The following is a 27,748-nucleotide window of genomic DNA, read 5'->3' on the forward strand; positions in this document are numbered from 1 at the left end:
TATCACTATCCCGTGAGAAATTCAGGATAAAATGTTTCCTATGTTTTAACCCAGGTTATAAACTAACTTTTTGCCAAATTTAATCCAAATCCTTCCAGCCGTTTCAGCGTGAAGAAGTAAAAAACATACTCACTCACTCACTCATTCACTCACTCACAAACTTCCACATTTATAATATTAGTAGGATAGGATGAAATCACATTCCTCACAACACATCCTCGCACATTATTGGTGGAAACTGAGCTGAACGCGGCCAACCACGATGGTTTTCAGACAATGTGATAATCGATTTAAATTGTCGTATTCTCAGGTACCCTCGGCCGTGTGGTGATCTTCATCCTATTCCTGGCATTCCTGTTCCTCTACACCGCGTACTCCGCTAGCATCGTGGTGCTTCTGCAATCCAGCTCCAACCAGATCAGAACCCTCTCGGACCTGCTGCAGTCCAAGTTGGAACTAGGAGTTGAAGATACACCGTACAACAGGTTTTGGTTTTTCGGTAAGACATCTCACTAATAATGAAAGTGTGCAAATTTTGTGAGTGATTGTATAGATATTTTTCATGTAACGTAATTGATAACCACTATGACCTTTTTATTAGCCCTAAGGGAGTTTAGTAAAATGGCTTGTAAATTTCGGAACCGCTACTTACAAACAGACAAATGTTGCAATTTATTTTAAAGCTTGTAATATTAAAAGCGTGCAAGTAAATGACGCAAATTTTGCTATTAAATATTTCATCTCTGTAAAAACGACCCCGAACAATCCTAGACATAACGAGATAATAGTAAGTAGTAAAGACAATGTGACCTGAAGTAAACATCCATAAAACTAAAATAACCCAGCAGTGGAACACTTTTCCTGGCTAAATAATAATTGTTTTAGGACGCAAAAGATCCAATCAGAAAAGCTATCTACGAGAAGAAAATAGCACCAAAAGGATCAACTCCAAGATTTTACTCCATGGATGAAGGGATAAAATTGTTGCAGAATGTAAGTAATCAGTCCTTGACTCAAAAGAATTTATACCACATACATTATATATCAAACAATTATTTTTTGCTTTTATTCTTAGACACTATATGCCATTTTGTGCATGAGTATTATGGTTAAGTTTTTAGTATAATATGTTGATGTGATATGATTTGTTTATGTTTCTATGTGTTAGTTGTGTATTATGTTATTATGTTTGATACTTTTAACGCGGGTATTTTGGTTATTGTTCTTATTGGTTGTAAATTCCACCTGCTGTAATGTACTTTTTATCTGCTTCTTTTTATTTAAAAAGTGGCATGGAAATGAAACACTTTGGCCGCCAATTGCATACCTTGTTAATTTTTGCAATATACCTGTTTTATTATTGATTACTGTGTCTCGTTCAATAAAGAGCCATTGTGTTATAACCAGTGCCATTAGTAGTGTTTCCTCGTCCATGTTCTTGTAAAAAACAGGAGACACTTCTTAGGAAGTTCTACAGAAATTCTCGCGCTCAAGCATTTTAAAAAGTCCACTTCTAACTGGAATTGGCAATCATGATTTTATTTGCAGAAACCCTTTGCGTTTAATACTAATCTGGGAGTCGGGTACCGATTTATGGAGAAGTATTTTCACGAGCACGAAAAATGCGGTCTTCAAGAGATAGCTTTCATACAAGACGGCTCTGCGTGGAGTAGCTGCTACAAGCTATCACCTTACAAGGAGATCTTCAAAGTTGGGTAAGTCAGCTATAGCTACCCAGTAAGAGAAATAATGTGAAATTAAATTATGCATGAACACACATATTTTGCATAAACTTAACTATCTCAAGGTCGCGGGTGAGCAAAGAAATTATTTAAGTGCAGAAATTATTGTTTTGAGAAATAAAATGATTGATTGATTGATTACTTAGTCCGACCATTCCTGACATAATCGTGATTCGAACGGTTTAATTTTTGTAACTTTCCATATATTGTGTTGTATTGTTCCAGCCTCCTGAGGATCCAAGAGCATGGTCTCGCCACTCGAGTCAACCATCTGATCTACGTTAAGAAACCCGTATGTGCCGTGAGAGGCGGCCGCTTTGTGTCAGTATCAATAGTTGACTTCTACCCTTCCTTGCTCGTGTTGCTGTATGGCTTGGTACTGGCTGTTGTGCTGTTGGGTATGGAAATATTATATCACAGGAAATATGGGAGTAAGGATAACTCAAACAACATTATAGAAGGTTAAAGGGTCTTGAGTATTTTGTGTAAGTAAAGCAGTCTTAAACTTACTTGGAACTTTCAAATAAACACCCCTGCAAATATTTTTCGCCATACTTAGAATAGAACTAAGGCTAAATCCCACTAATGTTAGAATGATAAAATTTATGTGTGTGTGCAAGCCAACCTGTGTGTGTGTTTTTGTTTGTTTTTCTTTCACGCTAAAACAACTAGAAGGATTGCATTTATTTCCAAATAGCTACCCTAATTATTTCAACAAAATTATTAGTAGGTTTAGTTTGCTAAGTCAGTACCTATTTCTAATTGCTTTCTAACTCTGTGCTCGTAATTTGTGTGTGGAGAAAGGGATGTTTACAAGTGCCCGGACGTGATTTATCGACGCTACCTCAATTTTAATTAATATCTGCTAACGCCCTGCTACCATCATGTCTGTTTACAAAACTATGAACAAATATTCATTTTATCATCATCATCATCATCATCATCATCATCATATAAGCCGCAGGACGTCCACTGTTGGGCATACGCCTACCCATATAATATTTTTTAGATTTTTGTTTTAGTTTTTATAAGCGTGTATACTCAAGTGAGTGCATAAGTTTTAATAATTCATTATATTTATGTACTAAAATTAATTTTAATATTTTAAAGGCACAAAATAAGTATGTTTTTTACTTTTCATTCTCGTAAAGTTACATAAGTCAATAAAACTAAAAAATATATACCTAATTATTGTAAACTCTCCCCTCAAATTAAAGAACGTATTCAAATAAATTGGACCTGCTAGATGGCGCAGTTGTTTGGTATGTTATCTTAGTTTTAGAGGCTGTTTCACCATCCATTGATTAGACGACGGTTAAATGTGATGCCGTCTCCGTCTATTCGAACAAAACAAATAGAGACGGCATCACACCTAACCGCCAGTTAACACTAATCAATGGATGGTGACACAGCCCCGTAATGTAATATTTTTCGGGCAGGACAACGTCTGCCGGGTCCGCTAGTAAATCAATAAAACTAAAAAATATGTAATTATATAATAACGCATGAAATATAAAAGATACATAGAAAGTGAACAATTGTTTCCACTGCTGCTATTTAATTTCCTCGCCATTGAAGTGCAAAGCAGAGTGTAAAACTTGAGCATTAAACCCATTTCCCCCTCGAGGTGTCTATCCACCCTCGCCGTACCGGCTCGGGTGGTTATATACGTCTTGGGTAAAATGGTTCGTTTTATGCTTTTGTTTACAATCTACTATTCTAGTTTTCAAATTATCTATTTAAATATTGTAGTCTTATGCAGTTCATAGTGTACATCAAAACAATTTTAAAAACTAAGTTAATTCTCCTGCAGAAGCAAAGCGATTGCTCGGTAGGTACTTGATTTTCATTGCAATTTTAAAATGTAGGGTAGGGTGAAGGAACTGAAGTACGTACTTTCGATATCACACACACACACACACACACAAACATCACGCCTGTATTCCCAAATGGGGTAGGCAGAGCACACGAAACGTAACCGCTTCGGAGCCACTTAGCAATTCTACAAACAATTCAAAACTTTCGATATCAGTTAAAACTTTTCTGATATCTTTTATATTTGGGGTTTAATCGCCTGGCTACACTTAAGGATTACATCCTGAATATCTTCCTGTTCCATCCTGGATGATTAATAAGTTTGCTGTCAAAATATTTTTGAAAAAAAACTTATAAATTAAAATAACAAATTTTGCCAGTTGTTTATATAAAACTCCTAAATAACTTTCAGGGTAAAAGCCTTAATACAACGAGTTCATAATAAGATTAGTTATTTATTATTACCACCCACAACTTTATCACAACACTCGTTTATTATGAAGGATTTGTTATAATCATTTTCCGCGCCGCTTCTTACTTTATTGCGGTCTGTTAATTACAAAAAATAAGTGATTAAAGTTTGCTTCAGCTGTAAATAATACTAAGCAATTACTATGTGTAATAAAAAATCTTGAAAGCCTATTGTTTTGACCTATGGCTCTCAAGCAGACGATTGTGAGAAAACTATCATCATCATCAGCCGGAAGACGTCCACTGCTGGACAAAGGCCTACCCCTTAGAACGCCACAATGAACAACAAATCGCCACTGGCATCCACCGGTTTACGGCAACTTTCACGATGTCGTCAGTCCACCTGGTAGGAGGCCTGCCATTTTTATTATTTACTAGCTCCATACATCCCAGTGGCAACGAGGATATAAAATTATCCACTAGTTTTAAAAATAAAAAATAAAAAATCTGTGTTGTGTGGAAAAAAATGTGTGTGTGTGTGTGTGTGTGTGTGTGTGTGTGTGTGTGTGTGTGTGTGTGTGTGTCCGATTCGTAGTCGCCAATCGATTACTTTTCTCCCCCAACGGTTATCTCTTCTTCGAGCGATGTGGCCCGCCCATTTCCCTGATAACTATTACCACAACCGGTCGCTATAATTATCTAACGCCTTGACGCTCACGTGCTCTTCTTACCCTCTCTCTTTACCACCTTACCATCTCTTATTACTCTCATCTTACACATGTTACATAAAGAAAAAGTGAAAACGATTGTGATTAGAGATTGCAAGGGTGTTAGACTACAAGACATCGGGACTAATCACGCTAATTATAATTACTTCGACGTTTCAACCGCATTGCAGTACCCGTTAACACGAAAATAGGTACCATTAGCCAAATAAGTGGTCTATCAATTTTTAAACAAGTTCCTATCGAATAAATATGTCGCTAAAGTCGAACTTTCAAGTTGACAGACACGTCTATTGGCATTATTGTTTTATGACATGCAAACGATTATCAACTTTAGGGTGGTAGACTACATATTTGCCTGATGGTATCTACTGACCCTATGAAGTGCAAAATTTGAACTCCGTATCTTGCTGTCCCGCTGGCGCTAATATTACTTAATAAGAGAGTGAAAGGGACGGTACGATACGACCTTAAATTTTGGAATTTCGTAGTATCCCCCCCCTGGTATTTTTACGTAGACGGACTGATATTTTATTCCTGCTTGCGGCTATACTCTGCCAAAAGCACTAAAATATGAATGTTGGACTTTCGGCCAACCGATATTCAATCGGTTTCATTGTTTGAATAATTTGGCTGAGGCCCGGAATAACCGGCTGCCGAACACAGACTAGACTGAGTTATGACCTAGATTTATTTGGAAGCTTCTGAACGCTAGGGTAGCTAACTGAAGGCTAGGTTTTTAAAGGGTCGACACATCAAAGTTTGAATCCAGAACGGCATTGAAATATACCCCGTAGATTTTTTAGAAAAATGGTTACAGGTGTTACATTACTTTGTATTGCAAAGGTTGCCTGAAAGATGTCGCTTTGAAGCAATAAAACCGTATTTTTAGTTACTTTGGATTTTTTCCCTTTGTACGGTCGTGAAAAAATCCTTTGGTCCCAAATTAACGCTCGTGACTGCACCTCTATTTTTCAATACTGCTCACTAGGTATATTATGTATAATTTTCACTAAAGAGTTCTAGTCCTAGTGTTGTAATGTAATGTTTTTTGATGTCAATAAATATTGTGTTTGAGTCATTGTATTTTATTTTATGACAAGTTGCTAGGCACATTTTGGCGATGTTTTCTCCCACATTACCGTATCGGCAAGTATTTTTAAAAGAGATGAAGATTAAGATTAAAATTGTTTTGAAAACTAAAGACAATACCGATGCTAAGGAGCTGTTTCACCGTCCATTTGATCTGTTTGTTATGTTTGAATAGACTGAGACAGCATCCCATTTATCCGTCAGTTAAAATTAATCAATGGGTGGTGAAGCAGCCCCTAAATAGAGCGTGATTAAAATTCTTTCCCTAAACATGTGTACCCTTTCTATTTTTTGGAAATTTTGGAAAAATATGGTTTTTCCTACTCAAAATCAAGAGCACAATCGATTCCGATAGTTTAAAAAAATGTTCCAAAAAAAACGACAGTTTTACGACAGTTTTTTCACGCTCAGTATGGGCGTGACCAAACTGACTCATAAAATTTTGTTTGAAAACCGGCCAAGAGCGTGTCGGACACGCCCGAAATAGGGTTCCGTAGCCATTACGAAAAAAAAAGTAACATTTTTCTAAGGATTTCGTGTTTTATACGGAATCTTCCATAGTTTAGGTATATTTTATACCTTAGGCTGCTATTTACTCTTGAACTACTAATAATTCTCAAGCAAACTTAGCCGGTATAGTTTTCCTTGAAAGTTTGATTTACTTACTTACTACCATACTGAATTTTTCAAATTTTTCCCCCCACCGGTTTATATTTTAGAGGGGGGGGGGGGGACGCTCGATTTTAAAGTTGAATATTTCGCAAAAAAATCACTGAATCCAAAAATCGTCTTAGCAAACCCTAATGGTTTTAAAATACCTATCCAACGATACCCCACACTATAGGTTTGGATGAGAAAAAAAACTCTTTTTTTTTTAAATTTATTGTACACCATTTTGTCGGCATAGTTCACATATATCATCATCACATCATCATCATCCCAGCCTATATACGTCCCACTGCTGGGCACAGGCCAGGCTTTACATTTTTCACATATATATCCGTGTAAAATTACAGCTTTCTATCATTGATAGTCCCTGGCCGAACCCGCGGACGGACGGACAGACATTTTGGCTCCGGAACCCTAAAAAATGGGGTAATTTTTTAAACGATCGGAATCGATTGTGCACTTGATTTTGAGTAGGAAAAACCAGATTTTTTTCCAAAATTTCAAAAAAAGAAAGGGTAGGTACACTTTTTTTAAAAAACGCCCCCTTCCGTTGTATACTAATAAATTTAAAACGGTAATGACGTTTAACGGAGCTGGAGCTGGAGCCTTGAATAAAACTGCTGGCTAAGTTCAAATCAAACGTCACTCACTCACTCTTGAACAAAATGTATCGGTATGAGAGAGATTTCCGACGTTTGGCAGAGACTCAGCGTTGTTCTTGGCACATCGCCCCGTTCGCAACTCGATACACTGAGTAAGGTATCTAGCTACATTAATTGATGGCTGCTTGGATATCAGATGTACCTAACGTCCTGCAGCATCTTTACATAGTACAATGATTACGTGAGCTGGATCAACCCTTCTCCCTTGTAACCGGCTAGCCGGTCGGAGAAATAAAAGGCGTGTGGTTACAAAATAAAAATACAAAAGAAAAATATATACAATTATTTCAGTCAGCACTGCTCTTGTAGATAAATTAAAAAAAAACACTGGTCAGACTCTACTAGGACAGGTAGAGAAACAGGGCAGGGTGATAAGGTAGCCTCGGAGCGTCCAGTCGCGCCGGCGATCTGCTCCAAGGCAGCGCAGTGGAGTGGAAGTGGAGATGGGAAGAACAGCAGGAAAGAGGAAGGGCTGCAATAGTGACAGCCCTTATATTACAAGTATAATAAAATCAAAAATAAAATCAAATTTCGGCTTACGCCTTGCCAAATAGTAGAGCCAATCACAGGAAAAAACAAAAGAGTATCAATAATTTAGTATTTAGATTTTTTTCTTTTGTAAGCGGCCAGTTGCGCACCGCGGAGGTTTGCCATGTTACACCCTCAGGTAAATGGTAATAGATGTGTGACCATGCACTTAGCAGACAAGTTAAGCAAATGCAGATAAATGCTATTACCATACAATATATTATTATTTAATAATTATATATTATTTTAATAATTTGTTTTCTGTATCGCTTACTATGTCTGGTGTACAATAAAGAGGCTTTGTATTGTATTGTAATATACATACATAATATATCGTGTTGGCGGGTGTCCATGGGCGGCGGTGATTGCTTCTCATCAGCAGGGCTACTACGAAACTCGAAACTCGACCGACACGTACCGTCTCTCTCGCTCTCGTATTAAATAGTATAAGTGTCAGAGGGACCGCACGACACGAACTTCGAGTTTCCAGTTTCGTAGTAGCCCTGCAGGTGACTCCGATGCTCGTTTTCCCCTCTTATGTAACTAATGTAAATACTTAATTAATTTGAAAAAAATTCAAAAATTGGAAATATAAAAAAAACATACATAATGCCACAACATTACTTTTATTACTCCTATGAATATCAAATGAATGAAAAGCTATGAAAAACTAAATTTTTAGCAGATATTTTTTTTACGGTTTTTTTTTAGTGAACGGGTTAACAAAAAGTTTCATTTAAAACTATATCCGATTTTTAAATGTTTTAATATGAACTTCATGGCGTTACTCGTGGTTCAAAAAATAGAAGGTACACGGTATTATAGATCTTACAATAAATGTCACATGAAGATCCGAGAAATAAAAAATAGACATCTCGAGCTAAACTCGATTTAAGACGTGAGTTATCCGGGTCATTATATTTAATATGAGTGAGTCTCACGGTAGTTTCATGTTCAAAAATAGACATCTACCGTGAATATACAGCAAACTGGCTTTGCTATCTTGCAAATTCCGATTGAGAGCGCTTTAAGAGCGTTTATACCTGCTGAGCTGGCAACGTTGCATTTTTGTTAGTTTTTTCTCGATTATTCCATAATGCTAGACTTTTATATTCTTTAAAAATCGGCGAAGAGCGTGTCGGACACGCCCAAAATAGGGTTCCGTAGCCATTACGAAAAATTAAATAATATTTTTCTAAGGATTTCGTATTTTATACGGAATCTTCCAAGTTTAGGTATATTTTATACCTTAGGTTGCTATTTACTCTTAAACTACTATTAATCTGAATTTTTACAAATTTTTCCACCCACCGGTTTAGATTTTAGAGGTGGGGGGACGCTCGATTTTCATGAAAATTCGCTCTTTAAAGTTGAATATTTCGCAGACAAATCACTGAATCAAAAAATCGTCTTAGCAAACTCTAATGATTTTAAAAGACCTATCCAACGATATCCCACACCATAGGGTTGGATGAGAAAAAAAAAATCACCCCCACTTTACGTCTATGGGAGGAACCCTAAAAAAAATTATTTTGATTTTTTTATTGTACCATTTTGTCGGCATAGTTTACATATATATCCGTGCACAGTTACAGATTTCTAGCATTGATAGTATCGGAGCAAAGCCGCGGGCGGACGGACGGACGGACGGACGGACGGACGGACGGACAGACAGACAGACAGACAGACAGACAGACAGACAGACAGACAGACAGACAGACAGACAGACAGACAGACAGACAGACAGATACACAGACATACAGACAGACAGAGATGGCGAAATTATATGGGTTCCGTTTTTGCCATTTGGCTCCAGAACCCTAAAAACGAACAAATGTCGTGTTTCTTTAGGTATTAATTTAAACTCACATAATGTTAGACCGTATTATTCATTCATCCATCCTATATACGTCCCACTGCTGGGCACAGGCCTCCTCTCAGAACAAGACCGTTTATAAAGTTAACATTTATTCTAGTTGTTGATATTATTATATCACGAAACTAACGCTTCCTGGAAACAGTCGAGATACTAACGTTGCGTGTATGCAGCGTTATTCTGTTAATAAACTTTTTAACTTATTTTTAAATAATCATTTGTTAATATTTTCCACTTCTTATCTCATTATCATCTTATCTCGGCTTATATGCGTCTCACTGCACGGCGTAGGCCTCCTCTCGCAATGAGAGGGTTTGAGCTGTATTGTCACGCGGGCCCAGTCCGCCATTGAATTTTGTAGGTTTCCTCAATATGTTTTCCTTTCCTTCACGGTAAAGCTTCTGGAAAATTTCAAATCTAATTTACCATCAGGAGACCCACTTGCTCGTTTGCCATCCAGTCGAATAAAAAAAAACCACATAAAGGTTGAACACGCAAAACTTTGGCATCTTCAAATGCTTATATTTTTACATATACTCGTACAAGTGGTATAGATTTTTTTTAGTAAGTACTTTACGTAATATACCCGTAATAGGTATAATCTGTAGAGAAGAAATAAACATACATACATACATAAAATCACGCCTCTTTCCCAACGGGGTAGGCAGAGACTCCTTCTACTTGCTACGATTCTGGCATACAACTCTCGCTTCCTCTACATTCATCAATCTTTTCATGCATGCACGTCGGTTTAGAGTACTCCTGACCCGACCTTTCTTCAGAACGTCCCCGATTATCGTGGTACGTTCGTCTAGGCCTTCCTCTCCCAACGTACGTACGAAGAAATAAAAGTGTTATTAATAACGTCAATTCATTTATTCGTTTTCATAATGGAGAGCTATGTAAATAAAACTTCAGCAGCGAAAAATAATTCTGCTCAAACACACATAAAACCCTAATTTACAATACAGAAAACTGTTTTTTTTCTATTTTCGCTGCTGAAAGCGATAGCAGACACTGAGCTTTTGATATTAATTTCAGCTTGAAACCAGACAGTCGAACGGACAACCAGACATACGGACAGACAGCAAGTGATTCTATAAGGTTACTACTCGTATTTCGTCGACGGAAATACATACGCGAATGGGAATGAAAGTAATCCACGGGAATAAGCCGCGCACACACGAACGGCTGGCATCCGGTCGTGTGATGCTCGTATGGCCAGAGTGTGGGAAATGAGAGATTCCATTGTTACAGAGGCTTTGTCGATAAATGAAGGTTTTTTTTTAATTAATACGCTTAGGAACTGATGTTGTCTCACACACAGGCTGTCTTTGAATTCTTCCGTAATATTATTGCCTATTTTACAACAGATGGTTGGGTTCGTTTTACTAAACACCTGTAAGTAAATATTTTTGACTACTTTTTAATGGCGGTTTCAATGAGTTTCTACTACATCGTCTTTTTCATGTATAAATTTCTCAATACTCTTTTTTAGTGCGTATGTGTGGCCCTGAGTTTCCTCCTACGCTCTATCGGTTTGATTTTAAGAAGATTTTAGGATCACGGTGATTTGTGCAGCGATGCAACGAAAGGTGAGCACCGTGGAGGACTGCGATTATAATAGCAGGATATTCTTACCATCCTTTTTTACCGGAATATACTCGTATATTTCCGATAGTGATATTTTCCAATTTCTATTGAGACGGTGCGCCACGCCACACTGGGCAGTTCATATTTAGATCTTTTTTTTGCGTCACTTTAAGTTTGGAAAAATAAGGTACAACCACGAGCAAAGCAAGGTATAATTGCCAATGCGCTAGCAAAGCAAATGAAGCGAGCATGCCCCAGCAGTTGCCGGTGAAGCGCGAGATCCAAATTGAGTTAATATCTACGCTATCTATCTACTATCGTTCGATTAAGTTTTGGTATATTAACCTTCGCGATTATAGTCTTCGGGTTTCTAGGCTCTTGGTCAAATAATTTCAAAAAATTTCAAAATCATTCGGCGTTTCAATATTTGTATTTCCATTCAAAAGTCTTGTCACAGTCTGCATCCTGGAACAAATGTGTGGCCATATCTAGTACGGAGAACAGATGGCTGTTGGGGCTGAAAAGTTCTAGTGTAGTTAATGTACTTGTTAATGCACGCTCAAATAATGCACGGCCTGATAATCCGTGCTTATGTACATGGATTATCATGCCGTGCATTATCAAGGCGTATAAAATATTGCGCGCGTTGTGTTTCTGTACTGATTTTCTCGGCTTATACAAAAAAAGACCTGAACCCAACCTAACCGAGTCGTTTCTGCTCTGATTCATTTTGCTCGCACGCTTGCTGCACATTGGCATACTTAGTCATTCGAATCGATGGATTCACATTATCACGTCGTACATTATCACTACACGTCGTACATTATCACTACGAACATTACAGCGCGCGCAATATTTTGTACGCCCTGATAATGCGCGACCATGATATTGTACGGCATGATAATCGGAAGCAATAATGCTTCGGGTTATGACGTCGTACATTATTGCGCATACATTCCAAGTTATACTTTATTACTTCCCAAAAGTTTTCGAATGCAAAGCGCGGATCGGCAAGCGCAGCGTAGGATGTCCACGAACAGGATGCATAGATGCCCTGATTAAAACCACGGGTTCACGGTGAATGCAGGTCGCTTCCGACTGAAGCATATGGAGAACTCCTATGTCCAATAGTGGACGTCCTACGATTATATAATGATGATTCTGTAACAACTATAATTTTACGTTACGTTGATTACGACAAAGAGACATCACGTAACGGTTAGTTTTATTATTATTCGTTTTGTCGCTTATACATCCGTATGCCATCGGGCAGGTGGAAAGGGATGTTACACGATAAAACGAGTTAAACGGAGTTGTATCATGTCACTGAAGTGATTGATTGCTTGAATTACGGCGATTTTATGATATGATAATGTTTATTTAATTCCCTGTTGAATGCTTCTACGTATTAAAAATGTAGTTAAGGCTGCTTTTTCACCAGAAATGTGCCAAGGTGCGTAAAATAGTAGATTGTACAATAAGAGCATAAAACGAGTCATTTTACCGAAGAATCCACCCACCCACCCACACCCACCCACCCACTTGCTAAACCCACCGACAGACTTTTATCCGATACAAGCAACTTATTACACCAAATATTTATTAATATTTACACACACACACACACACACACACACATAAATATAATAGGAAAGTCATTATAAAACCACATTTAAATAGCAAATGTACCTAATATTATAATAATCTTAGTTAGGTTATAGTATACATATAAGCAGTAGCAGGAAGTAATGCGTAGTAGTAGTATATATTAACCGGTCTTATTTCCTACCTGGATCCTGTAACACAGGGACTCCTAGCTCAGGATCCAGAGCCGGAGACTCTTGTTTATAAGTTTTTTATGCAATAAATTACTTTCATTTTCATTTTTCATTTTCATTTTCATTTTCATTTTCACTCGTATATTTGTAACTCCTTCCCGCTAAAACGGCGGGACGAATTTGATTGTAGTTTGTTATGGGGATAGCTAATCAGCTGCGAGCATCACACATTAGTCTCACGGGATCAAAATAAAAATCTTGAAATCGCAACCGCTAAGTTCCGAGTCATGGAATTTTAAACACTTGTGTTATGTACAATGTTAATGTAATCTACGATCTATTTTTTTATGGTAGCTGAGTAAAGCCGTGGCGGCCGAGTGGTTTGGCCCATGGCCTCTCAATCAGAGGATCGTAGGTTCAAACCCCGGCTCGCACCTCTGAGTTTTTCGTAATTCATGTGCGTAATTACATTTAAAATTTACCACGAGCATTACGGTGAAGGAATTGTGAGGAAACCTGCACAACATTCGAAACAATGCAATGGTGTATGTGAAGTTCCCAATCCGCACTGGGCCCGCGTGGGAACTAAGGTCCAAGCCCCTCTCATTCTGCCTGTGCCCAGCAGTGGGACTTATATAGGCTGGGATGACGATGTCATAAATAAATATTTTTTTGGGAATTTACGTGGTTATTTAGCAGAATTCCGGAATTTCAATTCGACTGCCAGATCTAATGAATAACGTGTGTAAACTGTAGTAAGTACGTTATAATATATTATGATATGGCGATGGGTCCTATGTATAAGGGCCAGTGTTTTTTTTTCAATTTTGAGTTTTGTGCGTTATAGGTATCTATAAACTATATATATTTAGATAGTGGATTAAAAAGACACTGTTATTGAATTATTTTTCGAGTTTTCATTGCGTAAAATGGCCGAACTAGATGCAATTTTAACGTAAAAGGGCTAAACGTAAGTTTGATACTTTTACGCGGTAAATCTCGGGGCGGCTCTTTTTAATCTGTAGGTATAACTGCCATTTAGGTCCTTGTACGTCAAGCGGAACGCCGCTACCCCGATGCTACATCGTAATGTGATTGTATTACTTTTTAAAAATTTCTCCAAGTATATATGTATGTATGTAAACTCTTTATTGCACATAAAAATAAAAATACAAATACACAGAGAGGAGAACAAAGGCGAGCCAAGAGGCGAAGCGAAGGTGAGTCAAGTATCTTGGGTAACGCATTTTTTACCAAAGATTTTAAAGTTGAACGCGTGTATGAGCCAAAGTACCTGTTACACTTTCACTGAACACCTGACTTGATAATAACACTGCACTGTTTATTCTTTGAAACTCATTTATTAAGCAAAACAACAAACATCTTAAACTTTTAAAAAACATCGTTAAATGTTACGGCGAGGGATAAGCGCCATCTATTAGTAGCTTTTGGAACTAATTAACTTAAAACTATTGCAAGGGAGCACAGCGTTATCTTAACGGGTGGGCGGTACAGAGCCATCTAGAGTGTGTTTACTGTAATTATGATTTTTAACGTAAGACATTCAACATTACCGGCCCCCAAGGACGACTAGTCCTTTTTAATAATAAAATAAATACAACTCCAAACGAATAGATCGCCAATAACGATCTAGGTAACAATTTTAACTTATTTCTAATGAACATAGTTAAGCAACCAGAGGTAGAGGACAGATCTTTGTTATCGGCCTGCGGAAGGTACTATTTTTATACTTTAATGTAACTACGCGAGTTAAGCCATCTCGACCAGGGTGCTTATCTATAATACGGCCTAACAACCACTTTCCGGGGGGAAGTCTCTCATCCTTGACGAGAACTATATTTCCAATTTCTGGGTCTGGATTTCTGACCGTCCACTTAGGGCGATTCTGGAGAGTGGTTAAATATTCAGAGCTCCAGCGAGACCAGAGACATTGCAACATTTTTTGAAGCATTTGCCACCGGTCTAATCGAGAACCAGTGACTGACTCGAGACTTTCTTCCGGAACAGTAAGAGGAGCTTCTCCTATGAGAAAATGTCCGGGTGTAATTGGAGAAACATCATTAATAGAATTACTGATAGGAGCTAAAGGTCGCGAATTTACACAAGACTCAACTTGAGTCAGCAAAGTGGTATACTCTTCGAACGTGAGAAGAGTCTGGCCAATGACGCGTTTAAGGTGGGTTTTAATGGATTTAACTCCGGCTTCCCAGAGTCCTCCGAAATGAGGCGAGCCAGGAGGTATGAAATGCCAGGTCGTATTATCGTTGGCAAGAATTTCAGCTATTTCTCCAACTGCTTCCGAATTTCTATTTTTAAACATTAAATCTAATTCTTTAGAGGCACCAACGAAGTTGGTGGCACAATCACTCCACAGGTCACTACAATGACCGCGCCTGGAAGTGAAACGGCGAAACGCAGCTATAAAAGCTGCAGTGGAAAGGTCACTCACTAATTCCAAATGAATGGCCTTGGTCACGGTACATACAAATAAGGCAATATAAGCTTTACAGGTGCGATTACATCTGCCAGGATACAATTTTAACTGAACTGGACCAGCAAAGTCAACTCCGCTATTACGGAAGGGTTTGGCGGGCGTAACCCGACAGGCTGGCAGTTGACCCATCAATTGATTAATCGGAGCTGCAGATTGCTTATAGCAAGGAATACACCGACTTACAACTTTTTTACTAAGTTCTTAGCGCCGATTATCCAATATTTAGATCGTATTACATTGAGTGTCAATTGAGGACCACCATGCAGACAATGAAGGTGAGCGTCATGGGCAATGAGTGACGCCAACGGACATTTCGACAACAGAACTACAGGTGACATGGTGTTGAAACTCACCTGAGCATTGTGAAGGCGCCCTGTGACACGTACAAGTCCATTCTCATCAATGAATGGGACGAGTAAAGACAAAACACTTGATTTTGGAAGCCGACGTTTCCTTTTCAGCAGCTGTATTTCGTCTTGAAGCCAAATCTCTTGTGAAAGGCGAATACACGCGTTAGAAGCGAATCGTAATTCACAAACGGTTAAATATTGAGGGAATGTTTCTTGATCGCTTTGGTTATTTTTGGCCTCAATACGAGATTTACATATTTTCACAAATCGAAATAGATATGCAGTAATGCGAACAAGTTTTCTTAAAGAGGAGTATCTAGCGAGGTAAGCAAGTCTCTCGTCATCTTCACTCGACACTCCAGCCGACAAAGTAGTGAGGTTTTGTATATTAAGAGTGCGATTTTCTTTAGCTTCTAATTGTGTGACGGGAATGTCAAGAGAGGAGGAACGTTGATCCTCGAAGCTAGTATGATCGTGCAGGATCTTCGGTCCGAGCCACCACAACTCGCAGTCTTTCATTAAATCGGGACGAATGCCACGAGAAGCAACATCAGCTGGGTTATCTGCGGATTTGATGTGGTGCCACCGACCACTGCTTACATTGTTGACTATTTCTGTGACGCGGTTAGCGACATAAGTTTTCCAAGTGTTTGGACTTCGTCGAAGCCAAGACAAAACTATCATTGAGTCAGTCCACGCAAAGACAGACTCCTCAGAAAGTTGAAGACTTCTCTGAACATCTTTGAGCAACTTGGAAAGCAATACCGCGCCACACAGTTCCAAGCGGGGAACTGACACTTGTTTTACCGGAGCTACCTTACTCTTAGCTATTACAAGTGAGACGTGGATTCCATTTATAGAGATTACTCTTAGGTATACTACAGCAGCGTAAGCGAGGCATGAAGCGTCGCTGAACCCATGAACCTCCACTTTCTCAATGCCGTCCTTTTGAGTGTGAACCCAACGTTCTAAATATAGTGTTGGCATGTGTACAAGTTGATCTCGATAGCTGGACCACTCGGTAGCCAGTTCAAGGGGAAGTTCATCGGTCCAGTTGATACCGCTCAGCCAAAGTTTCTGCAAAAATATCTTTGCAGTGACAATTACTGGCCCTAAAAATCCTAAAGGATCAAAGGCTCGTGCAATATCTGACAGTACTGAGGTTTTGGTAAAAGCTTCCGTAGATGGAGTAATTTCCAACTTAAGCTCAAATACATCGTGATGTGAGTTCCATTTGATGCCTAAAGCCTTAATTGTGTCATCCATTTTAATGTTAACGCTTTCCTGCTTAGTCTTAGCTGTGGTGGGAATCTTTTTCAATACCTCAGAACTGTTGGATGCCCATTTGTGCATTTCAAATTTACCTTTAGCCATTACTTGTGAAATACTACTTTGTAACTTTGCTGCGCCTTCCTCGTCGCTCGCACCAGTGAGCAAATCATCCATGTAAAAATCGTTATTGATGATATCTACTATATCGGGATAATTCGATTTTTCATCTTGAGCAAGTTGCTTAAGTGTGCGAATGGCGAGAAATGGTGCACATGAAGTGCCATAGGTTACAGTTAGCAAGCGCTTTTCGAGGATCTCGTCTTGAGGTGAAGAGCGCCAGAGAATGCGCTGATAATCGACGTCTTCCTTTGCGACTAGTATTTGTCGATACATTTGTTTAACGTCCGCGAGTAGACAGATCTTGTGGGTGCGCCAACGAATAATCAAGTCGCGTAGATCTTGTTGTAGTGGAGGACCAACCAGTAACTGGTCATTGAGAGCAGATCCATCTGAAGGTTTTGCTGAACCGTCAAAGACTACCCTGAGCTTGGTAGTGGTGCTCGCTTGTCGTACAATGGCGTGATGCGGAAGAATGTAAGGTCTGTGACGAGGTTTTTCCTGGGGATTTACATCTTCCATGTGATTGAGTGCTTGATACTGTTCTATGAAATCTGTGTAGTCTTTTTTAAATGCTGGTTGGTGGGCGAATCTTTTCTCCATGTTTTTCAGTCTGTGTACTGCGATCTGTCTAGCATCGCCTAAATTCTCTTCGTGTGCATCTTTAAAAGGTAATCTAACGACGTAACGTCCATCTTCCTGTCTGGTGTGTGTCTTTTTGTAGTGTTCTTCACACTGCTGATCAAGCAGTGTCATCGGCTTCTCATGTGGTTGATACTCTTCAGTCTCCCAGAATTTGCGTAGTAGATGATCGACTTCCAATAATGCCGTCGAAACCGTGATGTTGGTAGATGGTAGTTCAGTTGCTGCCGTCGTAGCCCCTGACACTAACCAGCCCAATCTGGAGTTTTGTGCGAGAAGCGTGTCAAACTTGTGTAATCCTTGGAGTAGTATGCAAGCATAGACGTCTGCGCCCAATAAAAGATCAATTGGCCCAGGTTTGTTTAAGTGAGGATCTGCTAACTTTACTTGTGATAGTGCTGGCCATTGAGTGATATCAAATTCCTTAGTGGGTAACATTGGAGTCAATTTGGTGAGAACGTGCGCTTTAGCTTGCATTACATAGTGAGTATCAATTGGTGAGTAAATATCCAAATTTACTATGTGTCGTGCCTTCACTGCGTGATTACCGATACCAGTTACATTAGCTGAGAGAGGTGTTTTCTTCAAATTCAATAATTGTGCTGCTGATTCTGTGATGAAGGTTGCTTGTGACCCCTGATCCACTAAAGCTCGGAAGTAAACAATAGCACCTCGACAATCCTTCACACCGACTTGTGCTGTAGCAAGTATTACTTGATTGTTGTTTGAAATCGATACTTTCATGCTGGTGATCGGAGTTTCAGGAACATCAGCGTTCATGGCGGGAGTTTCTGTGACAAGGGGCTTGGAAACCACCTTATCGTAGTGTAATAATGTGTGATGTTTACGGTGGCAGGTTCGGCAGGATGTGACTTGTCTACAATTCTGAACAGAGTGTCCTTTGACCAGGCAGTTGAAGCACAGATTATTGTTTTTTACAAATTGTTTCCGGTTATCTACGTCTAGTTGTGTGAATTCAGTGCAGTGACAAATGTAGTGATTTTTCTGACAATATGAGCATTCCGTTGTAATTCCAGCTGTAAAAGATTTAACCGTCTTGGATTTTTGTGTCATCGAGGATGGTTGATAGGTTTGCTCTTTCTTCTCTTTCTTAAGTGACGTTTGTATCATTTCTATGGCTCTGAATCGTCCCTCCAAAAATGTGGTTAGGTTCTCATAGGTGGGTAACTGAATAGATGATCCAAGTGACTGCTCCCAACCCTTGTGTGTTTCACTATCAAGCTTCGATACTATGAGGTGCACCACAATCGGATCCCAAGAAGTTATATCAATATTCATATTTGATAAGCTGTTCAAACTTTGATTTGTGGTGTCTAGTAGATCCTTAAGTCCTTTAGGGCATTCACTAGTGAGTTTCTTTTGATTAAGCAAACGATTCAGAATGGTGTTCACGATTACTCTAGTGTTACTATAGCGATTTACTAAAGCATTCCAAGCCTTTTCGTAATTTGCCGCTGTTACATCAAAGTGGCGTACTAGCTGTTCAGCTTCGCCCTTTAAACTCGACCGCAAATAGTGATGCTTTTGTATCTCGCTCAGTCCTTGATCGTTGTGTATCATAGAGAGAAATAAATCCCTGAAGCTTAGCCATTCATGATAATTACCAGAAAATGTAGGTATATTGATCGGCGGTAATTTTGTTACAGTCGTGGAAGAAGAAGAACATTGTGATTGAGTAGCATTTTTCTTTGATGTTGTCAACACGGCTATCTTTTCCTTTAATAGTGTTTTGAAATCTAAGTAATAATCCTCAGCTTTACTATAAAGATTCTTTAATTTTTGTTTATCTTCCGTTGTGATATCTTCTTTAATAATTTCCCTATGATCAGCCACGAATTTTGACCAATAATCTTCTAACGAGTCTCTCCGTGTCTCCAAATAACTAATTGTTTGTCTATCTAGTGGAGTTTTTTTATAGTTGGTATATAGTCTTTGGATATATTCAAATAATTCTTCTTGTGTTGTATAGTCTGCCATAGTGTGAAATAGTAAACTTTTTTTTTCCAAGCTATTTTTTCTAAGTGTTCACGGTACGAAATCGACTAAGTGTTTTTTGGGTGCGAATTTTCTAAGTCTTTTGACACACGTAATTTGCTAAGTGTTTTTTGATCGAAACTATTCTAAGTGTTTTTGAAGCGAAATTATTCTAAGTCTTTTAACACTTTTACGCGGATTGCACTAAGTCTTTTTTAAGGCAAATTATTCTAAGTCCAAACACTACAGAATTTACTAAGTCTATTTTCTAACACGATTTTTCTAAGTTTTTTTTACACTTCACTTTAGTTCACTTTTAATTCCAATGTCACTGTACTCACGATTATCCAAGTTCTGAAGGACCAATGTTGCTCACTACACTTTCACTGAACACCTGACTTTATAATAACACTGCACTGTTTATTCTTTGAAACTCATTTATTAAGCAAAACAACAAACATCTTAAACTTTTAAAGGAACACATCGTTAGCATGTTACGGCGAGGGATAAGCGCCATCTATTAGTAGCTTTTGGAACTAATTAACTTAAAACTATTGCAAGGGAGCACAGCGTTATCTTAACGGGTGGGCGGTACAGAGCCATCTAGAGTGTGTTTACTGTAATTATGATTTTTAACGTAAGACATTCAACACGGTTACAAATTCCCAATGTGCAGTAAAATTAAAAAAATATGTATACAGAATAAGAAACTTGCGATAACACAAGGTTTATTTTTATCTTGGTTTCCCTAAAGCGATGGAAAACCATATTGTTTCGGTTAGAAGTCGGAGCGCAGGAACAACTGCTGGTGCTTGGCTGGCGCTTGGAGCCTACAGAAGCTAGAACTGTAAGCCCTGCTCAACTTTAACGGGATAGGCTCCATTTCCACCAGAAATGTGCGAAGATGTGTTGCGAAGAATGTGATTTTCATGAACCAATAGGAACGCTTCCACCAGATGTGCTGTGCAAAGAATAGGTAAGGTCTTTGGTGGAAACGCCTAATGAACCATGCGGACGGCGCGTTAATAACGAGTGGACCTCGCGCGGTCCACGAATTTCCGAGTAGAGGGATGGACGCCAGCAGTCAAGTAGCTGAAACGCTCGGAAAGGTATATGGGAGCAGAAGGATTAAAAAGAGGGTAATAACAGAACGTGGATGTTTCTAGGATCCCTTCATTCATTGTAATATGAAAATGAAAGTTAGAGTAGTTACCAAAAATTTAATAATTATCCTTTATTCATCAGTTACCGATTTAGTTCTAATTAAATACAACATTTACATTATGCAACATTTGAACGTATGTTATTGTAGAGGTTGTATGCACTTTGCAGAACGTTGTCACAGTGAGTCATGGCTTTTAATATTATTTATTACAAAGACTTGTACTATGATCCATGGAGTTGCTATTTCCTTAAAATATTTTTCAAAGTGAAAGTTATTGAATTAAATAATATTAAGTAGGTATTAAAAGTCATTACTTTGGCTTAATGAGTAAACCTGTTAAATCTATTTATACAATCGTTCGATTTGTTTGTAATAACAATCAGTAAATTCAAGTATTAAATGACAGTAAAATGGATTAAACTGGTTAATCTCTTCAATAACTAATATTCGTATTATCTTATATGTTTTGTGAGTTTAGTTTAAAAAAAATTGATAACACTGATTTTAATATTTTTGAATGCTCTGTAGGTACTTTTTGACCTTTTACGGATTCATATTACTTACACAATGTTACTAACTGAAACATCAACTAAAAAAAATTGCACCAAATAGCGACTCCATGGATTCTGGAAACATGGCGTACTACGAAAGATCCAAGCTTTAAGTATTACTGAAATTCATTCATTCATTTTCAATATGTTCACCATCAGTAGCACCACTCTGCACAAGGTTCTATCTACATTATTTTTATGATTTTTTCACTCTACATACACCATTTCCACTACAGAACCCTTTAGTTCTCAAAGGCATTCACCGAATTTCCTATGATTAATAAACAGTAAAAAATGCTTAACAATAATTTTATAATCCTATCGACAATGCCATTCTTGCAACTGCCTGGATGTTGTCTGATAGTTCTTTAGTTCTGAAACAAAAAACGTCACTGATTAATCTAATATAATAAATATCACACCTCAAAAATGTTTGTGACCATACTCCTTCGAAACAGCTCGACCGATTTTTATGATTCGGTAGATCTGAGAAGAGGATGTGAACTATTTTTCATACTTCTACGTGGACGGAGTCGCACGCAACAGCTAGTAATAAAGTAAAATAAAACAAATATCACAGGTCACTAAGCGATAGAGCCTCCTAACGCCCAAGTAAATTTTTTGATATATGAACATCAAGCTTTATGTCATTTATGGAGTTTGAAGTTCAAATTACAATAAGTCCTTTATAAAGGACTCTGGGCGTTAGGAAGATAGTCCAAAAGTAAGGAAAGACTTTCTGCCAAGTTTCTTGTGAAGCCACGCTATGACAGGTATGGACAATATTATGCTAATTGAGTTTCTTGTCCACGATCAAACTTAAGTCCCTAACGGTAAGGAGCGCTGAATAACCTAACCAACAAAAAGTAAAAAACCCCCGACTTTCTCACTTCAAAGTTCAATATATCAGAAACATAATTATCTAAGCACCATCGCTAAAAACCTGATTTTAAATAAAGAAAACCGCATTCAAATCAGTCCACCCGTTTAAGAGTTACAGTGCCACAGAGAGACACACAGACAGACACACACACACACACATACAGACACAGACAGACACTGATAGCGGTCAAACTTATAACACCCCTCTTTTTGCGTCAGGGGTTAAAACCAGACATTAGACTAACCTTCCATTGCTTACTCCGTCGGTGAGTTTAAACATGTAGCTCGGACAAGTCTCCGGATGGAGGAACCGTGCGTGGAATAGAGTGCCCTGACAAATGCAATACAGCAACTCCGGTAGAGGCACGTTAGATGGCAGCACCTTCTTCTCGTAGAGAATCGTCGAGTACAACTGGGGATTAAGAAATTAAATTGTGAAAATTGATTGTTGAATTGAAAAGGGATATGGAGATCAAATTAATCTCTGCCTAATCCATTTGGGAATACAGGCGTGATGTTTGTGTGTGTGTGTGTGTGTGTATCTGCTGTAAAAACTTGTTCATGGAAAAAATCAAGTTTTAGAAATAATCAGAAGTACTTTATAGGTTTTTTGGTTGCGGCAATATGTATAGAAGTGGAGTTAGGAAGTTTAATTTTTTCACTGCTTCAGGGGACTTGTGTATTTGATATTAATTTCAGCTAGATACTATAGCTAGACAGACAACAAAGAAAGTATAAGGGTTCCGTTTTTCCTTTAGAGGTATGGAAACATAGACACAGGAATTGAACATGTTTCTTATTTTATGTGGTAGAGCTTTACTGTAACCACTTGCTGGCTGCAGTACGAATGGGCCGGCTCGACCGGGTTAGTACCACACTGCCACAGAATACCGGCGTGAAAATAGTAGTTTTGCTACTGTGTTTCGTACGGTGAGTGGGAGATCCGGAGGCCCAACTCCCCTCCCCCCTTCCGGCCGCTTGGCCGGCAACACACCCGCAGTCCTAATAATGCTGTAGGTGTCCATGGGCGGCGGTGATCACTTACACCATCAGCTGACCCGCATGCTCGTTTGCCAGCTATTTGACATAAAATAAATCTTTACTGCAATCATATTTTCTATACTTACTTTTAAAGCAGCGGTGACGGAAGCAGTGGCAAACCCTAGGCTAGGGCTGAAAAGGAAGGACAGTCCGGCGAGGTAACCAGCCGGCAGCGCGTACAACGCTGCGTCCGCGCCGCGCTTACGACACAGGTAACATATCACAGCCTGCAATGAACAGCATAATGGGTTGATTAAATATTATCGAGTTCATGATGAAGCTATGGTAGTACGGGAATATAACAGAAGAGAAAATGCGGCTAAAATGTTTTACAGTTTAAACAGAATTTTTAAAGATCGTATTTATAACAACTTATATAATACTTTATTTTTAAGAAGTTCTTTTTAACTAGATAAAGTAGATTTTTTTATCCATAAAGTCATCTGATTTCGTAACTCTGTTTTCTCGCTTGACTCTGGATTGGCTAATTAGTTATATACGTATAGCAGAGGTTGAGCAATTAAGGTAAAAAATATATGGTATTACTCATAATATCTGCCTCGATTGGGGGATCGACCCCAGAAACTCAAGCTTCATAGTGAACTTCTCTAATCACTTGGCTATCCGGAAAATACTTAACAAACAGATATAAAATATTTCTTTATAATTCAAGTTCTTGGTGTCGGGTTAGAATTACACCTCTCCATTTCTTCCGTGGATGTCGTAAGAGGCGACTAAGGATATAGGTTAAGGTATATCGTAGGCGACAGGCTAGCAACCTGTCACTATTGTACCGTTTTTGTCAAACTTAAAACCTAAAAAAGCTAAAAGTGGCTCCGAAGCGGTAACGTTTCGTGTGCTCTGCCTACCTCATATGGGAATACATGCTTGATGTTTGTGTGTTGTCATTAATATACTATTATTATAGAGAAAAAACGATGCTTTTCGTATTGTGTGTGTGTGATCTTAAAATCAAGATAGCATTAACAAATCGTACTCTGTAAATACCGATATATGAACCGAAGAAGAGGCCCATTCTGAAGTGCTTCGGTTGGATGGAAGACAACGCTCGCAGCGGAGAGCCAATCTTTGGCAGAATCACTCTGGCTAGCGTCAGAGCTGTGCCTAGACCAAAGTACGCAACGGTACCCTGAAAAAAAAAAACTATTCTTTAGATAATCCTAAGTCAAGCTTGTTTTAAACTGAACTAACTTATATAAGCTTAGGTACTATGGGTGATACCTATACAATACACATACAACTCTCTATAGGTAACTACATAACTAAGTAAAATCTATTCGTTAAATTCATGAGTGTGATGTTCAAACAAAAAAGTATTTTTTATTTAATAACAGTTTGGTCAGGAATTTTTATGCGATCTACACGTGATAATATTGTTTTTAGTACAAAAATCCTATAAAGTGCTTATTATCTTTTAATCGTTTTAAACGTATCCTCTACTAACGATTCTCCTGTGCTTTACTGGTAAAGACGGGATGCTAAACCACTGCTTGTATTTACCTTGAATATATGTCTCAAGCACGGTCCGCTGTGTGGACAGGGGCTGTCATCTTTTTCATTGTCATTTTTCCATTTCACCTTTTCTGGGGTGAATAACCTGAAATGAAATCGTGTATAAGATGAGGCACATTGTTTTTGTACATTTTTTTAATTTACTCCATATATTTGTACAGTAGATGTTTTGAGGTACAGTCACTATCTGATATCTAATACTGAACTTTTATACCCTTTCTATACTTCGTTTAATTCAAGGTTTGAATGAACGGTAACGTTTTTCGCTATTTCAACCACAAATCTACTACAAATACCTACATGTACATTTATTAGCGGTATTTATTATGTTTTTAATATAGGAGTTGACACAATTTTAAATTGTGATTGGTTTTTTGGAGTCTTTTTGTATTTTTTATTTCAACTCCATTTGTTACTTTTACGGGTTCCCGTGAAAACCATATCGAAAATACAAACTGAGACATGGCACGCAGCACGGATTGCTGAGGACCTGGGTTCGATTCCCAGCGCTCGTCTCTTTTTCTGGTTTTTCTCTGCATCCATGTCTCAGTTTGTATTTTCGATACAATTTTAAATAGTTTCGTTGTTTCATTCAAAAACGTGTGCAAATTTTACCGTTAAGTTTCAAATGTTAAAATAAATGGAGTATAGGTGTCCGTAACGAAAACGGCAAAAACGGTAGTTGTACTTTTGCCATATCTGTTTGTCTGTCTGTCAGTTCATCCGCAGCTCTGTCAGAGACTATCTGTGTTAAAATGCTGTAATTTTGCATGGATATAAATATTATGTAGCAATTAAAAAAATTAGCTGTTTATTTCAATAAAAAAAATACACGTACATTTCATTAATTTACTACTTATTACTATATCTACCTACTACTACTACTACTACTTCTACTACTACTACTATAAACTATTACTACTACTAATACTATTACTAATTACTATTAACTATGCTCACAAATCAGGTTCTCACATCGACGTAAACTTTTAATGACAATAGAGGCATTGTAGCTTACTATTATTGAATGAATTAAAAAAAAATTACAGCTCCAAAGTTAAATTCACTTATTTCTATCCTGAGATAAGTTACTGATGGATTATAATTCAAAGTCGAAAAGAATCGAAACTCCTTGGGAATTGCCAACTTTATGCACATACATCGAAAATAACTATTTTCAAACCTAATTTTGAAAGTCTTTTGCCACGTTCCATTTCCGTGGAAGTGTAACCTTTACTCATACTTGGAACATTTTGACCACAATCACATTCATACTTACCTACTATCACTATCAACTGCATAACCCATCCCTATGTTTAAACACAACAAAGTAAACTTTGAATCAATGAACAATCATTTACTGCGCCATAATATAAACATGATTGTACAACTCTGTTCTGATAACACTTAGATAATATTGATAAAATTAATGAAGTAGACATTTGGACTTTTAAACAAATGGATTAAAGCTGTTGACGACTGGATGGCCGAGTGGTTAGAGAAACGAAAAATAAAAATTACGACAAATGTGATTGTACTCTAGTCTTGGGCCTTTAATAGTTATTTATGCAACTGTATCGTAATAGGGGTCCTTAAAACACGAGTGTGGTGTGCCACGATCTGCAGGGCTATTACGAAACTCGAATTTCGTGTCGTGCGGTCCCTCTGACACTTATACTATTTAATACGAGAGAAACAGGGACGGTACGACACGAACTTCAAGTTTCGAGTTTCGTAGTAGCCCTGCTGCTGCTGCTTGTGCGCGCGGTTCGGCGCGCCCTGGTGCTGTATGAAATCGCCTGGTGATGATGTATGAAATCACATTACGATATAGATATCTGTATCGTAATGACCATTACGATACAGCCGTGTTCATAATAGAATCCAATACCTATGGTTTTTGCACGCATAATGAGGATTTACTATATGGGTGTAGATAAAAAAAATATCCGTTGCTTCGTACCTACAAAACAAGGTTTGCTTACTTTGGGACTAGGCCAATTGGTGTGTTACACGTGTAAAATTCCAAAATGTCAACCAATGGATATACAATTTACACGAATGTTGTTGATGTAATATAAATGATATCAGAGAAGTGTTAGTAAATTCTTGTGATTACACTGGCAGATCAAAATGATTTACATAGGCGACGCAGCACGTGAAGACAAGAGTTAGTAAACAACATTATACAGTCCAATATTTGATAACACCTAGATAATTATTGATAAACTTAACGAATCCGACGCTTGAACTTTTGAACAAGTAAACTAAAGTATTTTTTTACCTACGTTGTTTCTATTAAAACCCAGGTATTTTTTTCAGAAGAAACTGGATGTCAAGTTAATCCTACCAATATAATAAATGCGAAAGATTGTGCTAATGTATGTTTGAGCGTGTGTATGTTTGTTTATAAAGGAAGGTATTGTAAAGGAGTACCTTTACGGTAAAACAAATTTGGTAAGTAGATGAATAGATCTCTGGAATTTCACAAGGGCAGTTGTATCCCAATATTTCAACGCATTAAGATTTACTCATGTAAAATCCCAAAATCTTAACCACATTGTAGGATTATGAAAGTTTTCACTTGTGATCTTCAAACAGTATTGAAATTACAAACTAACATAACACGGTTATAGCACGCAGCACGGAATGCTGAGGACCTGGGTTCCATTCCCAGTCATCATCATCATCATCATCCCAGCCTATATACGTCCCACTGCTGGGCACAGGCCTCCTCTCAGAACAAGAGGGCTTGGGCTATAGTTCCCACGCGGGCCCAGTGCGGATTGGGAAC

The 27,748-nt window shown here is 38.1% G+C and overlaps 5 protein-coding genes across 5 annotated transcripts in view; 1 reads left to right on the forward strand and 4 right to left on the reverse strand.

Annotated features, from left to right (window-relative positions):
- The window catches only part of LOC141428524 (ionotropic receptor 75a-like), a 10,771-nt gene extending 8,506 nt beyond the window's left edge, over positions 1-2,265 (forward strand). Inside the window, exons 3-6 of the mRNA XM_074088518.1 lie at positions 311-499; positions 896-993; positions 1,549-1,715; positions 1,968-2,265. Of these exons, the coding sequence (XP_073944619.1) occupies positions 311-499; positions 896-993; positions 1,549-1,715; positions 1,968-2,208 (695 nt within the window). The 3' untranslated portion in view covers positions 2,209-2,265. The remainder of the gene's footprint in view (positions 1-310; positions 500-895; positions 994-1,548; positions 1,716-1,967) is intronic.
- Positions 1-27,748, reverse strand: part of LOC141428783 (uncharacterized) — a gene marked incomplete in the record, with an annotated part of 528,375 nt that overhangs the window by 341,679 nt on the left and 158,948 nt on the right.
- RpL38 (ribosomal protein L38) overlaps positions 1-27,748 on the reverse strand; it is a 43,611-nt gene that overhangs the window by 15,767 nt on the left and 96 nt on the right. The window lies entirely within an intron of this gene.
- On the reverse strand, positions 14,875-18,567 carry LOC141428526 (uncharacterized). Its single transcript, XM_074088519.1, has 4 exons — positions 16,624-18,567; positions 15,760-15,779; positions 15,014-15,305; positions 14,875-14,934 (listed from the first exon to the last, which is right to left on the reverse strand). The coding sequence occupies exons 1-4, from the start codon at positions 18,565-18,567 to the stop codon at positions 14,875-14,877; spliced, it is 2,316 nt and encodes a 771-aa protein (XP_073944620.1).
- LOC141428527 (transmembrane protein 135-like) lies at positions 20,989-25,083 on the reverse strand (the record flags this gene model as incomplete). Its single annotated transcript, XM_074088520.1, has 5 exons — positions 20,989-21,872; positions 22,626-22,792; positions 23,508-23,648; positions 24,419-24,571; positions 24,943-25,083. Coding segments are annotated over 5 exons (666 nt in total), but the record flags the coding sequence as incomplete, so codon positions are not given.

The sequence above is a fragment of the Choristoneura fumiferana genome, chromosome 6, assembly GCF_025370935.1.
Source record: "Choristoneura fumiferana chromosome 6, NRCan_CFum_1, whole genome shotgun sequence".
Lineage (NCBI taxonomy): Eukaryota > Metazoa > Arthropoda > Insecta > Lepidoptera > Tortricidae > Choristoneura > Choristoneura fumiferana.

Excerpts from the sequence above, each read along its gene's own strand:
- LOC141428526 (XM_074088519.1), bottom strand. The coding sequence starts at position 18,567 with ATGAACGCTGATGTTCCTGAAACTCCGATCACCAGCATGAAAGTATCG. Across the intron at positions 15,306-15,759 it reads GGCGCCTTCACAATGCTCAG|GCGCGGTCATTGTAGTGACC; the intron begins GTGAGTTTCAAC and ends TTTCACTTCCAG. Across the intron at positions 14,935-15,013 it reads TGACTCAAGTTGAGTCTTGT|GAGAAGCTCCTCTTACTGTT; the intron begins GTAAATTCGCGA and ends ATTTTCTCATAG.